Here is a 14,969-nt window from a genome sequence, read left to right as displayed (position 1 = left end):
ACACACCCCATCCATCTAACAGATGTGTCAGATGTGGACACTGCCCCTGGAGTGTGGGATGACAGATGTCGGGAGGGAGGGAGGGTAGAGATGGAGCGATGGGTTGTAGATCACTACAAGAGCACCTCGTATTTTCATGACCAGGTCAAGGGCCCTGTCCCGTTGAGAAACTGCTCAATCTCAGGACCGGCCCGAATGGGCAGTTCTCATCAGCTCGCACACAGACATACACACTTGCATACATGACACTCACACACTGAGTGAAACTATATAAGATAAGAAACTAAATTCTTCAAAAAGAACATGGAGGCTGTTTTTAGGACCATTAAGATACTGTACATTGTGATGTTATTTCATGACATTTACGGACTGTACTGAAGCATACAAATACCATAATATGTTTGCAGAGATGTAGGAAACATGCTTGTTTCTCTGAAAAGCAATGCTACAGCCAGTTATTCTACTTCGAAATGTGCGTTTCGTGTTGGAATATCAGTTTTATCCCGCCCACTGCCAATTTACACAATAGTGTTTAGACTCCCCGGGTTACCAGTTGGCAGAAAACAATGCGATTGAAGCCAGCAAACGAACTGGGTCACAGATTGCGAATTCTACCCGACCTAAAAAGCCTTGGTAATGAAAGCATTGCAAACGTATAGATTAGCTGATTAATTTTTTTACTGTAAGGCTCGTTCCTTCTTTTGCGTGTCCTCAATCTGGCAACCCGAGGCTGAGGAGGAGGGGGTGGGGAAAAATCTATCCAATATTTTGAATTCGGATTGCAGTACCCAGTTCAACCACTAGCTGTCAATATTACAAAGTGCTCCTTACATTTTGTTGATTTAAATACAGAATCATTGTATTAAAGCTTTTTTTTTTACTGTAATACATTAAGAATCACTCTTGAGGTCATAATAATGTCACAATTAAAATTTAAATGGTCCCATTTTATCTGAATGGCATTTGTCTTTTTTATTATTTTATTTTGTATTATTATTTTTTATTTATTTTATTTTTGGGGGGTGAAATACAGTGGAGTCCAAGCGTCTATATTGTAAATCTGGGATTCATTACTTTTTCAATTTAGCTTTTTGTTTTGCTGATAATGTAACTTGTACAAAAAAAAATTCTATTAAACCTCAAAAACATAAAATAGAGGCAGTTTACTAGATGTCTCAGACTTTTGGACCGCACTGTATGTTGTTCCACCCGTGTTTGTGTATGATTAGATTAGTAATGCACTGAAGCATTTGTCTCATTTTGAATGTGTGGAAGTTTGTGGGGTGATCAATGATGGACTGATGTTGATGTTTGCTGTATGTGTGTGTCATTGATTAGAGGGTGGGCTAAACCTTTCCATCACTCTGACAGATCTTCCTCTTTAAACCATCCTCAGCTGGGCTGCTCTGATTAAAATCCAGAGAGGAATTATGAAAGAGTAATGGTCCAGTTATCATCATATAATCTCTAAATAACCCCCGTACACCTGCAGGCCTTTTCCTGGATTTACACTGCCGCAGCATTGGCTTTTTTCTTTTTTATCTATTTGTTTATCTGCAGAGGAACACAATGTGATGGTCTCACTGGTACGTGGATGCTCATCTACTGAGCCAATAAAAGAAAAGATTAGCAAACGTTTTTGAAGAATGAACCTTATGTATTGTTTGGGTGGGAGAGATGAAGAAAAATGGTCTGACAACTCAAAATGTTTGTGTGTGTTGTGTGCGAGCGATCTCTTCTCTTGTTGTGACTGGTCTATAACAATACCCACTGCATGTCTTCATTACTCCAGTGTCAATCCAAGCACAAACTGGCACGGATTCGCTGAGGGTGTTAGTGTGTGCTGATGCTTTTGACATGAACTCCTAACCAGGCACGACGCAGGAAATTAGAAAAATATTTTGAGATGCAGCCAATAAGAAAGTATTTGATGTTTTATTCAGTGTGCAGATTTCTTCAGATATAGACTTTTAGAAACTAAAACATGCTGTTCACATTCTCATTGGTTTAGTTAGTCACTGTACACGTCGACGACTGTTTAAAAGTTTGAGGTCAGTAAGTGTTGCTTTTTTTAAAGTACTTTTATTTAGCAGAGGTGCATTGATCAAAAGTGAATGTAAAGACATTTATAATCTTAAAGATTTCTATTTCAAATAAATGCTGTTCTTTTGAGCTTTCTATTGGTCAGATCCTGAAAAAACCGAAGACTGCTGCAATTTCAGCTTTGCGTCACAGGAATAAATTACATTTGAAAATATATTTATATAGAGAATAGTTCTTTTAAACTAATAATATTTCACAATATTACAATTTTTATTGTATTTTTAATCAAATGAATGCAACCTTGGTGAGCATGAGAGACTTCTTTCAAAAACTTTGAAAAATCTTACCAACCCCAGACTTTTGAATGGTAATGTATATGTCAGAGGAGAATGTTGTCTTTTTTCACTATACTTATTTATGAACCAGCAAATGTAATTTACACCACATCTTAAATTAATAATTTTCCGATGCAGAATTCTTCAAAAACAAAATAATTGTGAAAAAAGTCTCTAGCATTTTATGTTTAATTTTATGTATAAGATAATATCTTCACTCTTTTTGAATAATTTTTACTGGAAATTACACACTAAAATATGAATCAAATTAATTTCCCAAGAGTTTTATTGTGACCTTTATAAAAAAAAAGTAAAAAAAAAAAAAAAAAATCAACACTTTATTGGCATAAAAGTGCCGAAATGTGGGTACTGGGATTTTGGACCAATCTGAATGCTCTGTGGGCGGAGCTATTCAGCATAAAACAAACAAACAAAAAAAAAATATATATATATACAATAAAGTGACTCAAAATGAATTGTTGCTTGTGACTTTTGCAGCTCATTAGCACAGAACATTCACACATTAACTTAAAATTGTATTACGGCGTGCCTGATTAGGATAGTGTGTAACGCCAATTGAACAGCCTCATTTGGCATGTTTTAGGCTGGGTTTAGCATTTCATAGCACTTGGCACATGCTAACACCTTTTGCGAATCCTTCCTCCAGTTTCCAGCCAGCCAAGGAGATGCACTGAGGGTTCATCTCTTTTGGATGCACTGGACCAGCTGAGCCGATTGGCTTCCTCCTTTCTCCCTCCTGCTGTGCCCTAACAGCCCCTCCCTCTTCACGTGTGTGTGTGTGTGTGCGTGTCTATGCGTGTGTGATTTGATTTCCTGTCCCGTTCTTCTCACCGATAGAGAGCGTTGAGTCGAGCGAGCCGGCGGACCTGTTGGATAGACAGAGGTGCCTGGTGGCGTTGGCCTCTCTGCGACATGCCAAATGGTTCCAGGTTGGCGCTCACTTCTTCTCATTGTTATTGTAGCCTTATGACCCAAAACTACATGCCATTTTCCTCAATTTCCTCCTGCTCTCCAAACGCTCAACACCTCATCACGAACATTTACGTATCGTAAGGCTACAAAAGCAATTGTTACACTTTTTTTTAGTTTTCTTTTGCCTGTTTTTGTTTGTCCATAACCTGCTTGTCATCATAAAGGATTTGTCTAGTGCTTTCCTGCACCGTATCTTCCCTTCTCCCACCCCACCGACATAAGCCCCGCCCCCTCCTCCATCACCCGCACAACACGGACCAGAGCTGAACACACCTGCACACTCACACACACACACACATAGTCAAGATCTAGAGATTTAGGGGTTAAAGGTTGAGTTTGATTGTTGCTCTCAGCTCATTGGTCGATTCCCTCTGGTTTCCTCAGGCTAGAGTTAACGGCCTAAAGTCGTGCGTGATCGTCTTACGAATACTGAGAGACATGTGCAATAGAGTCCCGGCGTGGGAACCTCTGAAAGGATGGGTGAGTAGTCAGATTGACTTTATCACTGCAAACACTACAGTGATGATACGGTAAAACTTTAGGTGTGTAATCTGCTAATGAGAATTCAGTGTATAGAATTTGGTAAGTAAGGATTAATTGACGTTGAATTGTTGAAAATTGGGGCTCAAGTGGGTAATGGAGCCACAGCGTGCAGCGATACGGATTAGTGACAAATATTCCCGTATACATTTATTTTTAATCCCAATACTCTAATCTGTGTACACTGTGAAAAAAAAAGAATGATCAATAAGAAACAACATATGTTTCTACATTGCTTTAACTCAACCAAGTTAAACAATTCCCAACTTTTTTTATGTTATACAAGATTCAACAATTTTTAAGTCAGTTAAATGTGTTTTAAGTTGAAATGATTTAAATATCCAACATCTGTTGATTGTAATTAAAAATAAGACAGCAAATTAAAATGCATTCTTGCGTCAGAGATTAAATGTATAATATTAATGTCTTGTTTAAAAATACCTCAAGCTGCCATTACGGTTCAACATCATTTTTTAAGCCTGTTAATGTGGTAAAAGACTTTGAAAATCCTTCATTTTTCGTACAAGTTTTTATTGCATATAAAAATTACACAGTACTTTGTCATCCAAAAAAAAAAAAAAATCAGAAATGTGTCAAAAACACAAATGTAATTCGAAGAGCTTCCATATTTTGAAAATAACTTTTGGATATGAAGTGTCATTTTTGCATATCTAGTGGCTAAAAATGTATACAGTATGTACATACTGTTAAAAAATACAGTAATAACTGTAAAATTGTGTAATTTATATTATTTCAATTTCAAATAACCGTTTCTTATTTGAATACATTTTCAACTGTAATTTATTGCTGTTATGGTAAAGCTATTTTGTGTATTTTAGCATGTCTAAACACTTCATTAGCCAATCAACATCCAGAACTGGATCTGTCCACTTGAATTATTAATAACTTGGTCATTGAGTGATTTAAACTGACTGGTTTTTACAATAACCACAGATTTAATCTCTCATCCCAGTGGGCCATGGGCACATTTTGATGACTTGATAGCTCTAGTTTGTGTAATAAATCGGTCTTTGAAAAGCGATTTGCTCTTTTGTCCTCAGCCTCTGGAGTTAATATGTGAAAAGGCCATCGCCACGTGTAACAGACCTCTGGGAGCTGGAGAGGCTCTGCGCCGGGTCATGGAGTGTCTCGCCTCTGGCATAATGCTTCCAGGTATGAACGCTTCCACAGAGAAGCCATACAAATTAGTCAAATAAATAAATTGGAAAATCCACTATAAGTAAAAATAATAATAAAAAGGTGAAGGGTCCCAGGTACTTCAGACAATTTCATTTTTATGAGTAACAAATAGGGGGACTTTTATGGTTTTGTAATGTTTAAAGTTGTATTTTTTGGCATAATTGAATCTATATATGGAAGACCTTTATATATACTATTATAAGCGAAATTATTAACATCTAACATATAGGTCATTATATTTCATAATATACTCTACAGTTTATGTTTTAGGTCAGTAAGTCTCTTATGCTAAATGAGGCTTTATTTATTTGATCAAAAATGCAGCAAAAACATTAATATTATGAAATATTTATTATAGTTCAAAATAACTGGTTTCTATTGTAATATATTTTAAAATGTAATTTATACATGAAGTAATGCTGAATTTTCATCATTACTCCAGTCTTCAGTGTCACATGATCCTTCAGAAATCATTCTGATATGATGGTTTGATGCAAATTTCTGTTTTTTCAGCATTCAAACGAACAGCATTTATTTGAGAGAGATATTTACTGTCACTTTTGATCAATTAAATGCATATTTTCTGAATAATTTTTTTTTTTACTTTTGAAAGGTAATGTATCAGCTACATGTAAAAAGCTTGTTTACCAGTGCTGTAGGACATTTAGTTTGAACCATTCTTAAATAATACATTGTACTAAAATTATAATTATTTTATATTATACATTATAATAATTTGATACCTGATTTTTCAAATGTAAATTTAAAGCTTGTTAGACAGTGATGTCAGTTTTAATATGAATGCTGTTTTAAATGAAAATATTTAAGAGTAAAAAAAAAAAAAAAAAAATTATAAAATGATCTTTTGTGTATCAATGGATCCCTCATCATACTAGACTATAAATAAGCCTGAATATGCGAGATAAGTGCGAGTACGTCCTGTACGGTGTGATGACAGCAGCGGTGTCACTATCAGATCTGGGTTTCATTTGCAAAGCTCTAGTTCCTGTCTGTGGCCCAGAGGAATAATGGAGCCTCATTTATCTACTCTTGACACAACTAGTCCATCCCTCTCTACTCGTATTCTCTTTTCTCACTTATTAATTAATAATGAGATGCAGGCATTAACATTTGATTGGCTTGCATAGGAAATAAGCCCATCCCACAGTGATATATAATCTTATTTGAACATAAAATATATATATTTGTATTATACCTTTAGGGCATAATTTAAACGATAAAGGGTTCGCTTAAAGGTTTAATTAACTCCTGACCTGCTGTGACGGGGAGTAACTAAATAATGAAACACTACAGTTTCTCTTAACTGTGTCAGTTATATAAATCATATATTTTGTTATTATATTTCCCGTGTGAATAATGACCCTCTTCTGTCTCTTCTCAGGTGGGCCAGGCCTGCATGATCCCTGTGAGAAGGAGCCCACAAACACACTGTCGGCCATGACGGACGAGGAAGCAGAGGCCGTCACGTTTAACGCACAGGTACTGCCAGTGTGTGTGAGATGCAGGTGTCAGTGGATGACAGAGAGGCGCTTATCTCATCTGTGCTGTCTAGATTACTGCCATGTGTCTCTCTCTCACACACACACACACACACACACACACTGGTCTTATCAGTGATTCCGGCTTATATGTACACGATGTTACAGTTGGCAGTGAGTCATGTCTCCTTAAATCAGTTTCAACTGATTCACAGAATTGAATCCACCAGCTCTAACCCCATTTTTGCTCCTGAAGTTGATCTCAGAGGTAGTGTTAAAACCTGTCATAACACTGTCGCAATCATGGAACTAGTCTAACAAAACACTCTTCACAATTAAAATCAGTTGATTTTATATTATCCGCAAAATCTTCTCAAATATATTGTGAATATTCTGTATCAGCCAGCCCTAACACACACGCACACACACACCCCCCGATTGAGCACCTTGATGATTGGCTCACTAATGAGCGTGGGAAAATGATACGAAGTCTGCCTGTGAATCGTACTCCTGCCCCGGGGACTGTGTGTGTGTGTGTGAGCTGCATCTCTGAGTAGATTTCTGTATCGCTTTTCCTTTGAACGCTCATGCAGTCGAGATCAGAATCACAATGTGTCTAATTGTTTTGCAGCAGATCGAAGAGGTTCCGCACACACACACACACACACACACACACACACACACACACACACACACACACACACACACGGCCGCATTAACAATAGGGCTAGGCGGGGCTAAAGCCCCGGGGCCCGAGCAAGGAGGGGGCCCGTGATTGGCTGTGGAGTAGATACTAGCCATCTGATTGTCAAAGCCTTACCACGCAACGCCCCCCACAAATTAGCCCTGTTATTTAGTGGCGCTTTGCCGTATATTCCATTCATTATCATGGAATCATTAATATTATAGTGACCGTTCGCAAAGACCCGCCTTTTTTAGTTACTGTGTGACAAGCCAGTTGGCTCTCACGAGTCACGCACATCATGTTCTCACTCACGCACTGGAAAATACATCGCGGGGCAAAGACTAACATTACACAATTGACTACGAGTGAGAGTTCAGAGCAGCTTACTGTTGATATGAAACAAAGTCTCAACTTTCAAATATTGTCATTTAAGTAATTTAAACAATACCGTTTTCAAGTTCAAGTCCACCGACGATCTACTGACAGCTTTGTTGTCGGACAAAATTGCGTATTCGGCGTTATGATTGGCCAGTTCACCTGTCAATCAAACCCCCGTGGGCAGCAAGGAATGGTGAATTGAAACGTCACGTTTTAATTTGATATAACAAATACATTTATTCTATAAAATTGAAGCGTCACGTTTTAATTTGATATAACAAATACATTTATTCTATAAAATTGAAGCGTCACGTTTTAATTTGATATAACAAATACATTTATTCTATATTTAACTTGTGAACATCTACCTGCTGCTGCACGTAGGCCTATAGATGGCTGCCTGCGCCTTATTAGAATATATGCATCAACCAATCAATCGCCTCCACTCTTCACTTCATTAGACTATTCTTAAAACACATGCGTCATCATCGACCCCACAAATTTTCGTAAGTTTGATTATTAACTTGATGGATGTATGATGCTTTTTGTGTTTGATCAAACTCTATTTAACTCTTGGTTTTGAGACCATGGTGAACTTGAGACGGTTTTGCACAGCGCACTTGAGTTCCGACCCTGAGGTCTTAAAGTGACAGTAGCTGCTAATAAAGCTGCTGTCGCCATTTGTGTCCATAATGTTAATCAAACATCAGAAATAAAGTAATTTACTGCCCTTGACTGAATCACTTTTGTAAAATTAATAAGAATGAATGTTGAATTTATAGTGAAAACTATGTATTATTTACAATATAATATTATTCAGTGCTTTAAGTTTTTCAAGTAGGTCGATTTCTTATGTGCCTTTGTTCTATTGTTATTTGTGACTCTTGTCATCAGTAAGCTTGAGATTCTTTTCTTAAGCTACTATTATTTTTTGTGATATTGAAATTGGTCACAAGAATTATGAAATTTTAGTGGCATAGAATTTTGATATGATAAAAAATCGTATTAAAAGTAATGTAACTTAACTGTGAAGTATATCATAGATGAATAAAATTACTCGTATAATGATAGAACATTTAGCTCATGTAGTTGGTGACCTAAAGTGGTGGTGGGGGGGCCCTGCAGTAACTCATAGCCCCGGGGCCCAGTGAGCTCTTAATGCGGCCCTGCACACACACACACACACACACACACACACACACACACACACACACACACACACACACACACACACACCACTGAAAAAATGTTTTATTGCTTAACATTTTTATCATATTGTATTATTTCCTTGTTAAAAAAGGAAAACGGCAATCATTTTTAAGCGTATTATGTTTTGGGGGAAAAAATTATTAATTATATTTGTTTTAATCATCTTCTACTTTTGTGAATGTGAATATTGCGGGTGTACATGAGGATGTTTTTACTGCAGTTAGCTGTTGTCATAAATGAGATGCATTGCGGTAATATGCCATAGTAACGCCTACCTGCAGAAATACTGCATTCAAGAGAGAGTTTCTGTTGTCACATGGGACTAAAAGATGTGCTCATAGCTATAATTTACTCTGTGATGAGGAGTTTATGAGTTAAAGATAAGCTGCGTGTTTAATCACTGAATTTAAAGGAAGGACAATGTAAATTTTGCTTCATTAAAATGCCATTATTGCTCATTAACCTTAAATGTCACTTAAAACGTTACATTAGGAACAACGTGTACTTTGTGAAACTTTCTGAATGTTTACTAATCATCTTTAATCTCAATGCTAAGCTTGGGAAAGTGGGTAAATAACGATGTATCCAATTGAACTTTCAGCTGAAATCCTATAACAATTGATTTACACTTGCATTCAAAGGCTTGGGGTCAGTTTTTTGTTATTATTATTTTTAAAGAAATTAAGCAAGGACGCAATTGATTTCAAATAAATGCTGTTCTTCTGAACTTTCTATTCATCAAACAATCCTGAAAAAAACTATCATGTTTTCCACAAAAATATGAAGCAGCACAACTTTTTTCAACATTGATAATAATCAGAAATGTTTCATGAGTATCAAATACGCATATCAGTATTTTTTCTGAAGGGTCATGTGACACTAAAGACTGGAGTAATGATGCTGAAACATTACAAAACTGAATCCAGACTATTTAATGCTAGTGTATATAACAATTATTAATAACTATTATAATTAAATAAACAATAAAACGATATAGATAAACTAAGGAAATTCATATGTAATTACAGTTTTAATTTATCTACAAAACTAATTTGAAGCATTTAAGTGTGGACCTTTAAAAAAGTCAAAAATAGAAGTGTAGGCACATCGGCCACTAGCAGCGTGGATGGCTTTGTTGATTTATAATGGAAGCGATCTAGTTTTATGGGGTGTATCTGTCCGTGTTAAAAGAGCACATTCAGCCTTTAGTGAAGCTGATTTCTGTAGCCTATAACCAACTTAGGCGTGGGGTCTTCCTTTATTTTTAATTTGTAGCTGCTTTTCGAATGGTAACTTGGTCAATATGTTGGCGATCAAATATTCAATATGTCTAGTGCTATCCATAATTGGCTACTCTCTGTGATTGGCAACGGAGGCAAAAGACTCCAAAAGGCTGTGGATTTGCATCCCCCTCCCCTTCTCTGTCCCCTCAGACTCGCCTCAGCAGTTTCCGAAAGATTGTAATTACATCGGCAGATTCTGAGCGTTCGGGGAAGAGCAGCAGTGCTTCCGACTTCAGTGATATTTTATGGTGTTACTGTGGTGAATTTACAAGCAAGAAATGCACATTCTCAGACATGGAATTAAATGAACAACTAGGATTTTTAACATTTAAATCACCCTTCTCCCATTTTTCACCTCAAAATATTGGGTGGGCTGTGCCTCCCTTACCTCTTTGGGACAATACTAATAAGTTTATAAGCTGTTCAGTGATGATATTCTTACAGATGCTCTGATTACTGTAATTAAATGTGTTCCTCAAAATGGCCTCTCAAATCTTTCTAGAGATACTTTTGGAACCAAACACAATGGTGCCTCCTAATGGGCTATAACTAAAGTAAACAGCTTTGTCGATATCTGTTGAGATGAGTTAATGCGAGTTAGTTGTAGCATGAATTATTTGCGAGGCAGTCTGGCCCATAATTCCTCTGAACACAGTGATTCAGTGCCCGATGTTCCACTTCTACAGGCGCTCTCTGGGCTCAAGCAGAGTTATTGCTTTATTATTAAAAGAATAAGCAACAAGTGTGTGTGTGTGCGTGTTTCTTCAGGGTCTTTTGAGACAATTTTTTCAGGAGCAGATAATTTAGGGTTTGCTCTTTGATAACCTTAATACTAGGGATGCGCCCCGAAGCCTAAATCTGAATTCGTAAAGGCACGGAAAATGAGTAACGCATTCTACGGAGCCCCTAAAGGGACATGGTTAGGCTTGCTGCTGTAGTTAAATTACAGTCCATCAGATTTCACTGATCACGTGAAGAGGGTAAGGAGAATGACTGACAGGACGATGGTGGGAGATTTGATGCGCAACAGATCCTGAGTGATATTGATAAATATCTTGTCTTGTATAATGTGCGGTCAGTGCCACTGCTCCCTATACACAGAGTACACGTGATCGCGAAAGTTAAAAGCAAGCGCTCGTTCAAAAGCCATTTCAATACCCTGCATATTGATAGCTTTTCCTGATGCCCGCAAATTATTTACAATATAATTACATAACTATATAATTGCGGGAGAAAACAATTATAAAATGACTAAAATATATATATTTTTCCATCACCATGTCCCTTTAAGGGCTCCATATAATGTGTAATTTCCTTTCTGAACATAGTGTTCTGCTTCGGCACATCCCTACTTGATACCTTTTTATCATATCTAATCTTTGTGTGTGTGTGTGTGTGTGTGTGTGTGTGTGTGTGTTTCAGCATGCTCTGCGTCTTATGGCCTTTGGGCAGATCTATAAGGTCTTAGAAATGGACCCTCTCCCCTCAAGTAAACCTTCACAGAAATTCCCCTGGTCAGATAAAGAAGGTGAGCATACATACCTAATTCATTACTTAAACCTGAAGTGTGTCCTTTTTTAAATATATTTAAATAGTCATAAACTCATAGTCTAGTTTAATTTGTAGATATAACTATAAGCGTGTCATTCGTAGGTTGATATCTGTGAAAAGTGTAAAAAGTGGCACTCTTAAAAAATTACTCTTTTTGTTTGAACATCCTGATCTGCCCGACAACAGTAACTTTGACACAACCAATGGTGTTGGAGTTTGAGGTGGGGCTGTCTGATTGTCCAATCAAAGAGAGGAAGTTTTTGAGAGACCTGTTTGAAAACAGCCATCATTTTTGCAAATCCATTCATTGCCACTTGAATTACATACTTAACCTTTTATTTGTTTTAATAATGTAAATAATTTAGAAATTTTACACTAACATACAGCTCTATGAGTCTGTTTTCGAGGTGTTTTAGTAATTCGTTGTCGGTGTGTTTTCATCGGCACATTAACTTTACTCTTGTGTTGTATCAGGTCTAGGGCTGAAGAGACCTTATGAAGATGGTCTGCTGGACGACAAAGACATCATCAAGAAGATGAAGCGCAACCTGAGAAAAGGTCCGTCTGAGTAAAGATAGGCAAATATATTGTCCAGACTGGTTAATTTACTGAGATTGTGGGCGTCAGTGTTCGCATCATCAAATTTCTAATATTTATGAGTAAGTTATTTTTTATTTAATATTTGTTAATATCATATTTTTGTTTGATTTTTAAATGGCCTCTGTCAGTTTAATGCATGATATAATGTGGAAAAATGTGCTTAATATAATCTCCTGTTTTAAAGCAGCAAGGAAACGCTCATACAGTAACCTGCATTCTCCAGTCGTTTATTCTTTATTGTTCCCCTGTTTGGCCGTAAAAGCTTTTGTCCTCTTTCTAGAAATATTACCGTATAACACGTCTCATTTTTCCTCACCTCAGAATTATTATTTTTCTTTGCTGTATTGCACCTCTAATCTCTCACCTGCTTTCTCTTGTGTAAGCTCTCACTCGACTCTTTTATTTGCGGCGTCCCTTCCCTCTCGCTCCACATCCTCCTGCTCCTCCATCTCTTGCTCTCTCGTACAGGAAGCGGACAACCGTTGGGAAATCAATGGCATTGATTCTTAATTTCTCCTGGAGCCGCGCTGCTGTCCCCAGCCTGTGCTCCTCGCTGGACTCAAATAAATTGCTTTCAAAGCAGCAGAATTTCACAATTAGCCAGCTGATGAAACGAAGAGATGCTACAAAGTTAGAAGACGATCTGTGTGTCTGAGGAGCGTTTCCTTTTCGCTATAATTGCTAACGCTTATTTCTGTTCTTTTTCCCTTCCAGCAGTTCTTGACAGTAAAGCAATAGACTCGAATCAACCCATGAATGCTCTGATGCGCTTGAACCAGATCCGGCCGGGGCTGCAGTATAAACTGCTGTCTCAGTCAGGTCCGGTTCACGCCCCCGTCTTCACCATGTCTGTAGACGTCGACGGCACCGTCTACGAAGCCTCTGGCTCCTCAAAGAAGACCGCCAAGCTGCACGTGGCTGTAAAGGTACATCTGGACTTTAGTTTGAGTCGTGTGATTGGAGTGGTGAGCGTCACGTAAGGAAATAAAGGATTAATTCACTCAATTTAGTATTTTGTCATCATTTACTCACCCTTGTGTTATTTGAAACCCATATACGGACAAATTACACGATGTCCGAGCTGCTCTCTTCCATGCAATGAAAGTAAACGTTGACTGTAAAGCATCAAAAAGCACGATAAATGTAGTCCGTGTCACCCATGTGGTATTTTATTTATAGTATTTCTAGCCTTCTGATACTGTAGCTTTACACACTTGTATGGAAAAGAGCAGCTTGGACGTTCTGCCTAATTTCTTAATTTCTGATCTATGGAATTCATATGAGTTTCAAAAAACTGGGTTAGGGTGAGTAAGTAATGACAGAGCTTTTATGTTGGGATGAACTATTCCTTTTAACAATATCCACAATAAGCCACAGTGCTGATGCGGGCGACGCAAGTTCAAGCCTGGGTTGCCTACTTTCCTGATCCGGTTGACCCATTTTTCCTTCATGTTCTGTGCTCTCATGTGGCAAAAAGGTTTAGTAATAATTAGTGCTGGAGCGGACAAATGTTTTTTATCGATCTGTTGATTTGGTTTTCGATTTAACTAATTGATTAATCAGATCAAAATGCAAACCTTGTTTTTTTTGTTTTTTTTTCTGTGTGCATGCACAAAAGTTTTAAAGTCTGCACTAAATGCTGTTTACAACCCAATTTACATCCATATTACGGATTTTCAGAGTTTCACAGATTCCAGGCGTTAAATTCTGGACTTTTTTTAAAGCTCCAGTTTGCTGTGCTTGTTTGTAGGACTGCACAATTTTGCCATTTTGAAATTATGAATCAACATGACTATAAAATCATACTAGTAATACTTAATATTGCTCAGTAAAAATATTAAACAATTCGTATTTAAGTAAAATAACATAAAATAATAATTATATTTTTATTTTACAGTAAAAATTTCAATTACAATATTTATATCTCAATTTCTTATTTTTCAATTGTTAAACTATTGAGCTTTTATTTATACGAGTGACCCAAACTCATCACACGCAGACCTGGAGTTTGTGTGGAGCAACATTTACTGTGAACCGAGACGCTGAAAACACATGGATCACGAGCTGCTTGTGTGTAAATGAACACAGTGCCACGCTTCATTCTGAAACACGAAACACATATATTTAATTAATTGCGATTTTATAATTGCTCTATGCCATATGTCAGTTTTATTTCGATTAATTGTTCCATTATAATATTCATATACTACACTTTTTCCAGTGTGATCAGGCCAACATATACAGACCTAGTTGTTGTGCTAGTGTTAAGCTCTTATTAGATTGTATACTCGATCGCATGACCGTGGTTAAGTCCATCTGTTAGCGGTATAGATGACCCGTCACTGTATAGAAGGTTACAGCTACAGTATGTGTGCTTCTCTTCAGGAAGACCAGTAAAGCTTGTTCCCACACACTCACACCAGTGATTCACAGGATGCAAAAAGGGCTCAAATCTATGTAATCCCAGAGTGCTTGTGAACAAAGGCTCTGGAGCGTAAGACCACACTAATCCTCTTTCTGTGAGCGCAGCCATTAACAGTACCAGCAGCCCCAATTTGGGTCAGACTGACAAATGAACCCTGGCGCTCTTATGATATCCTTTACCCTGTGTAAACACACACTTGAAGCATGCATTCACCCTAACTGTGAGATA

At 37.3% G+C, this 14,969-nt stretch overlaps 1 protein-coding gene across 5 annotated transcripts in view; it reads left to right on the top strand.

Moving 5' to 3' along the window:
* The window catches only part of strbp (spermatid perinuclear RNA binding protein), a 101,234-nt gene that overhangs the window by 71,443 nt on the left and 14,822 nt on the right, over positions 1 to 14,969 (top strand). For 3 of the 5 annotated variants that reach the window (XM_056253392.1, XM_056253393.1, XM_056253395.1), the window contains exons 7-13: positions 3,237 to 3,328; positions 3,756 to 3,851; positions 4,973 to 5,084; positions 6,514 to 6,611; positions 11,588 to 11,693; positions 12,191 to 12,274; positions 13,031 to 13,242. In XM_056253392.1, the coding sequence (XP_056109367.1) occupies positions 3,237 to 3,328; positions 3,756 to 3,851; positions 4,973 to 5,084; positions 6,514 to 6,611; positions 11,588 to 11,693; positions 12,191 to 12,274; positions 13,031 to 13,242 (800 nt within the window). The remainder of the gene's footprint in view (positions 1 to 3,236; positions 3,329 to 3,755; positions 3,852 to 4,972; positions 5,085 to 6,513; positions 6,612 to 11,587; positions 11,694 to 12,190; positions 12,275 to 13,030; positions 13,243 to 14,969) is intronic. The other 2 variants (XM_056253394.1, XM_056253396.1) reach the window with 1 other exon arrangement.

Source organism: Rhinichthys klamathensis, unplaced genomic scaffold (assembly GCF_029890125.1).
Source record: "Rhinichthys klamathensis goyatoka isolate OS25496 unplaced genomic scaffold, OSU_Roscu_1.1 h1tg000104l_1, whole genome shotgun sequence".
Lineage (NCBI taxonomy): Eukaryota > Metazoa > Chordata > Actinopteri > Cypriniformes > Leuciscidae > Rhinichthys > Rhinichthys klamathensis.
Note: the sequence above shows the minus strand (reverse complement) of the source record. Positions and strands in the feature narration are given on the sequence as shown.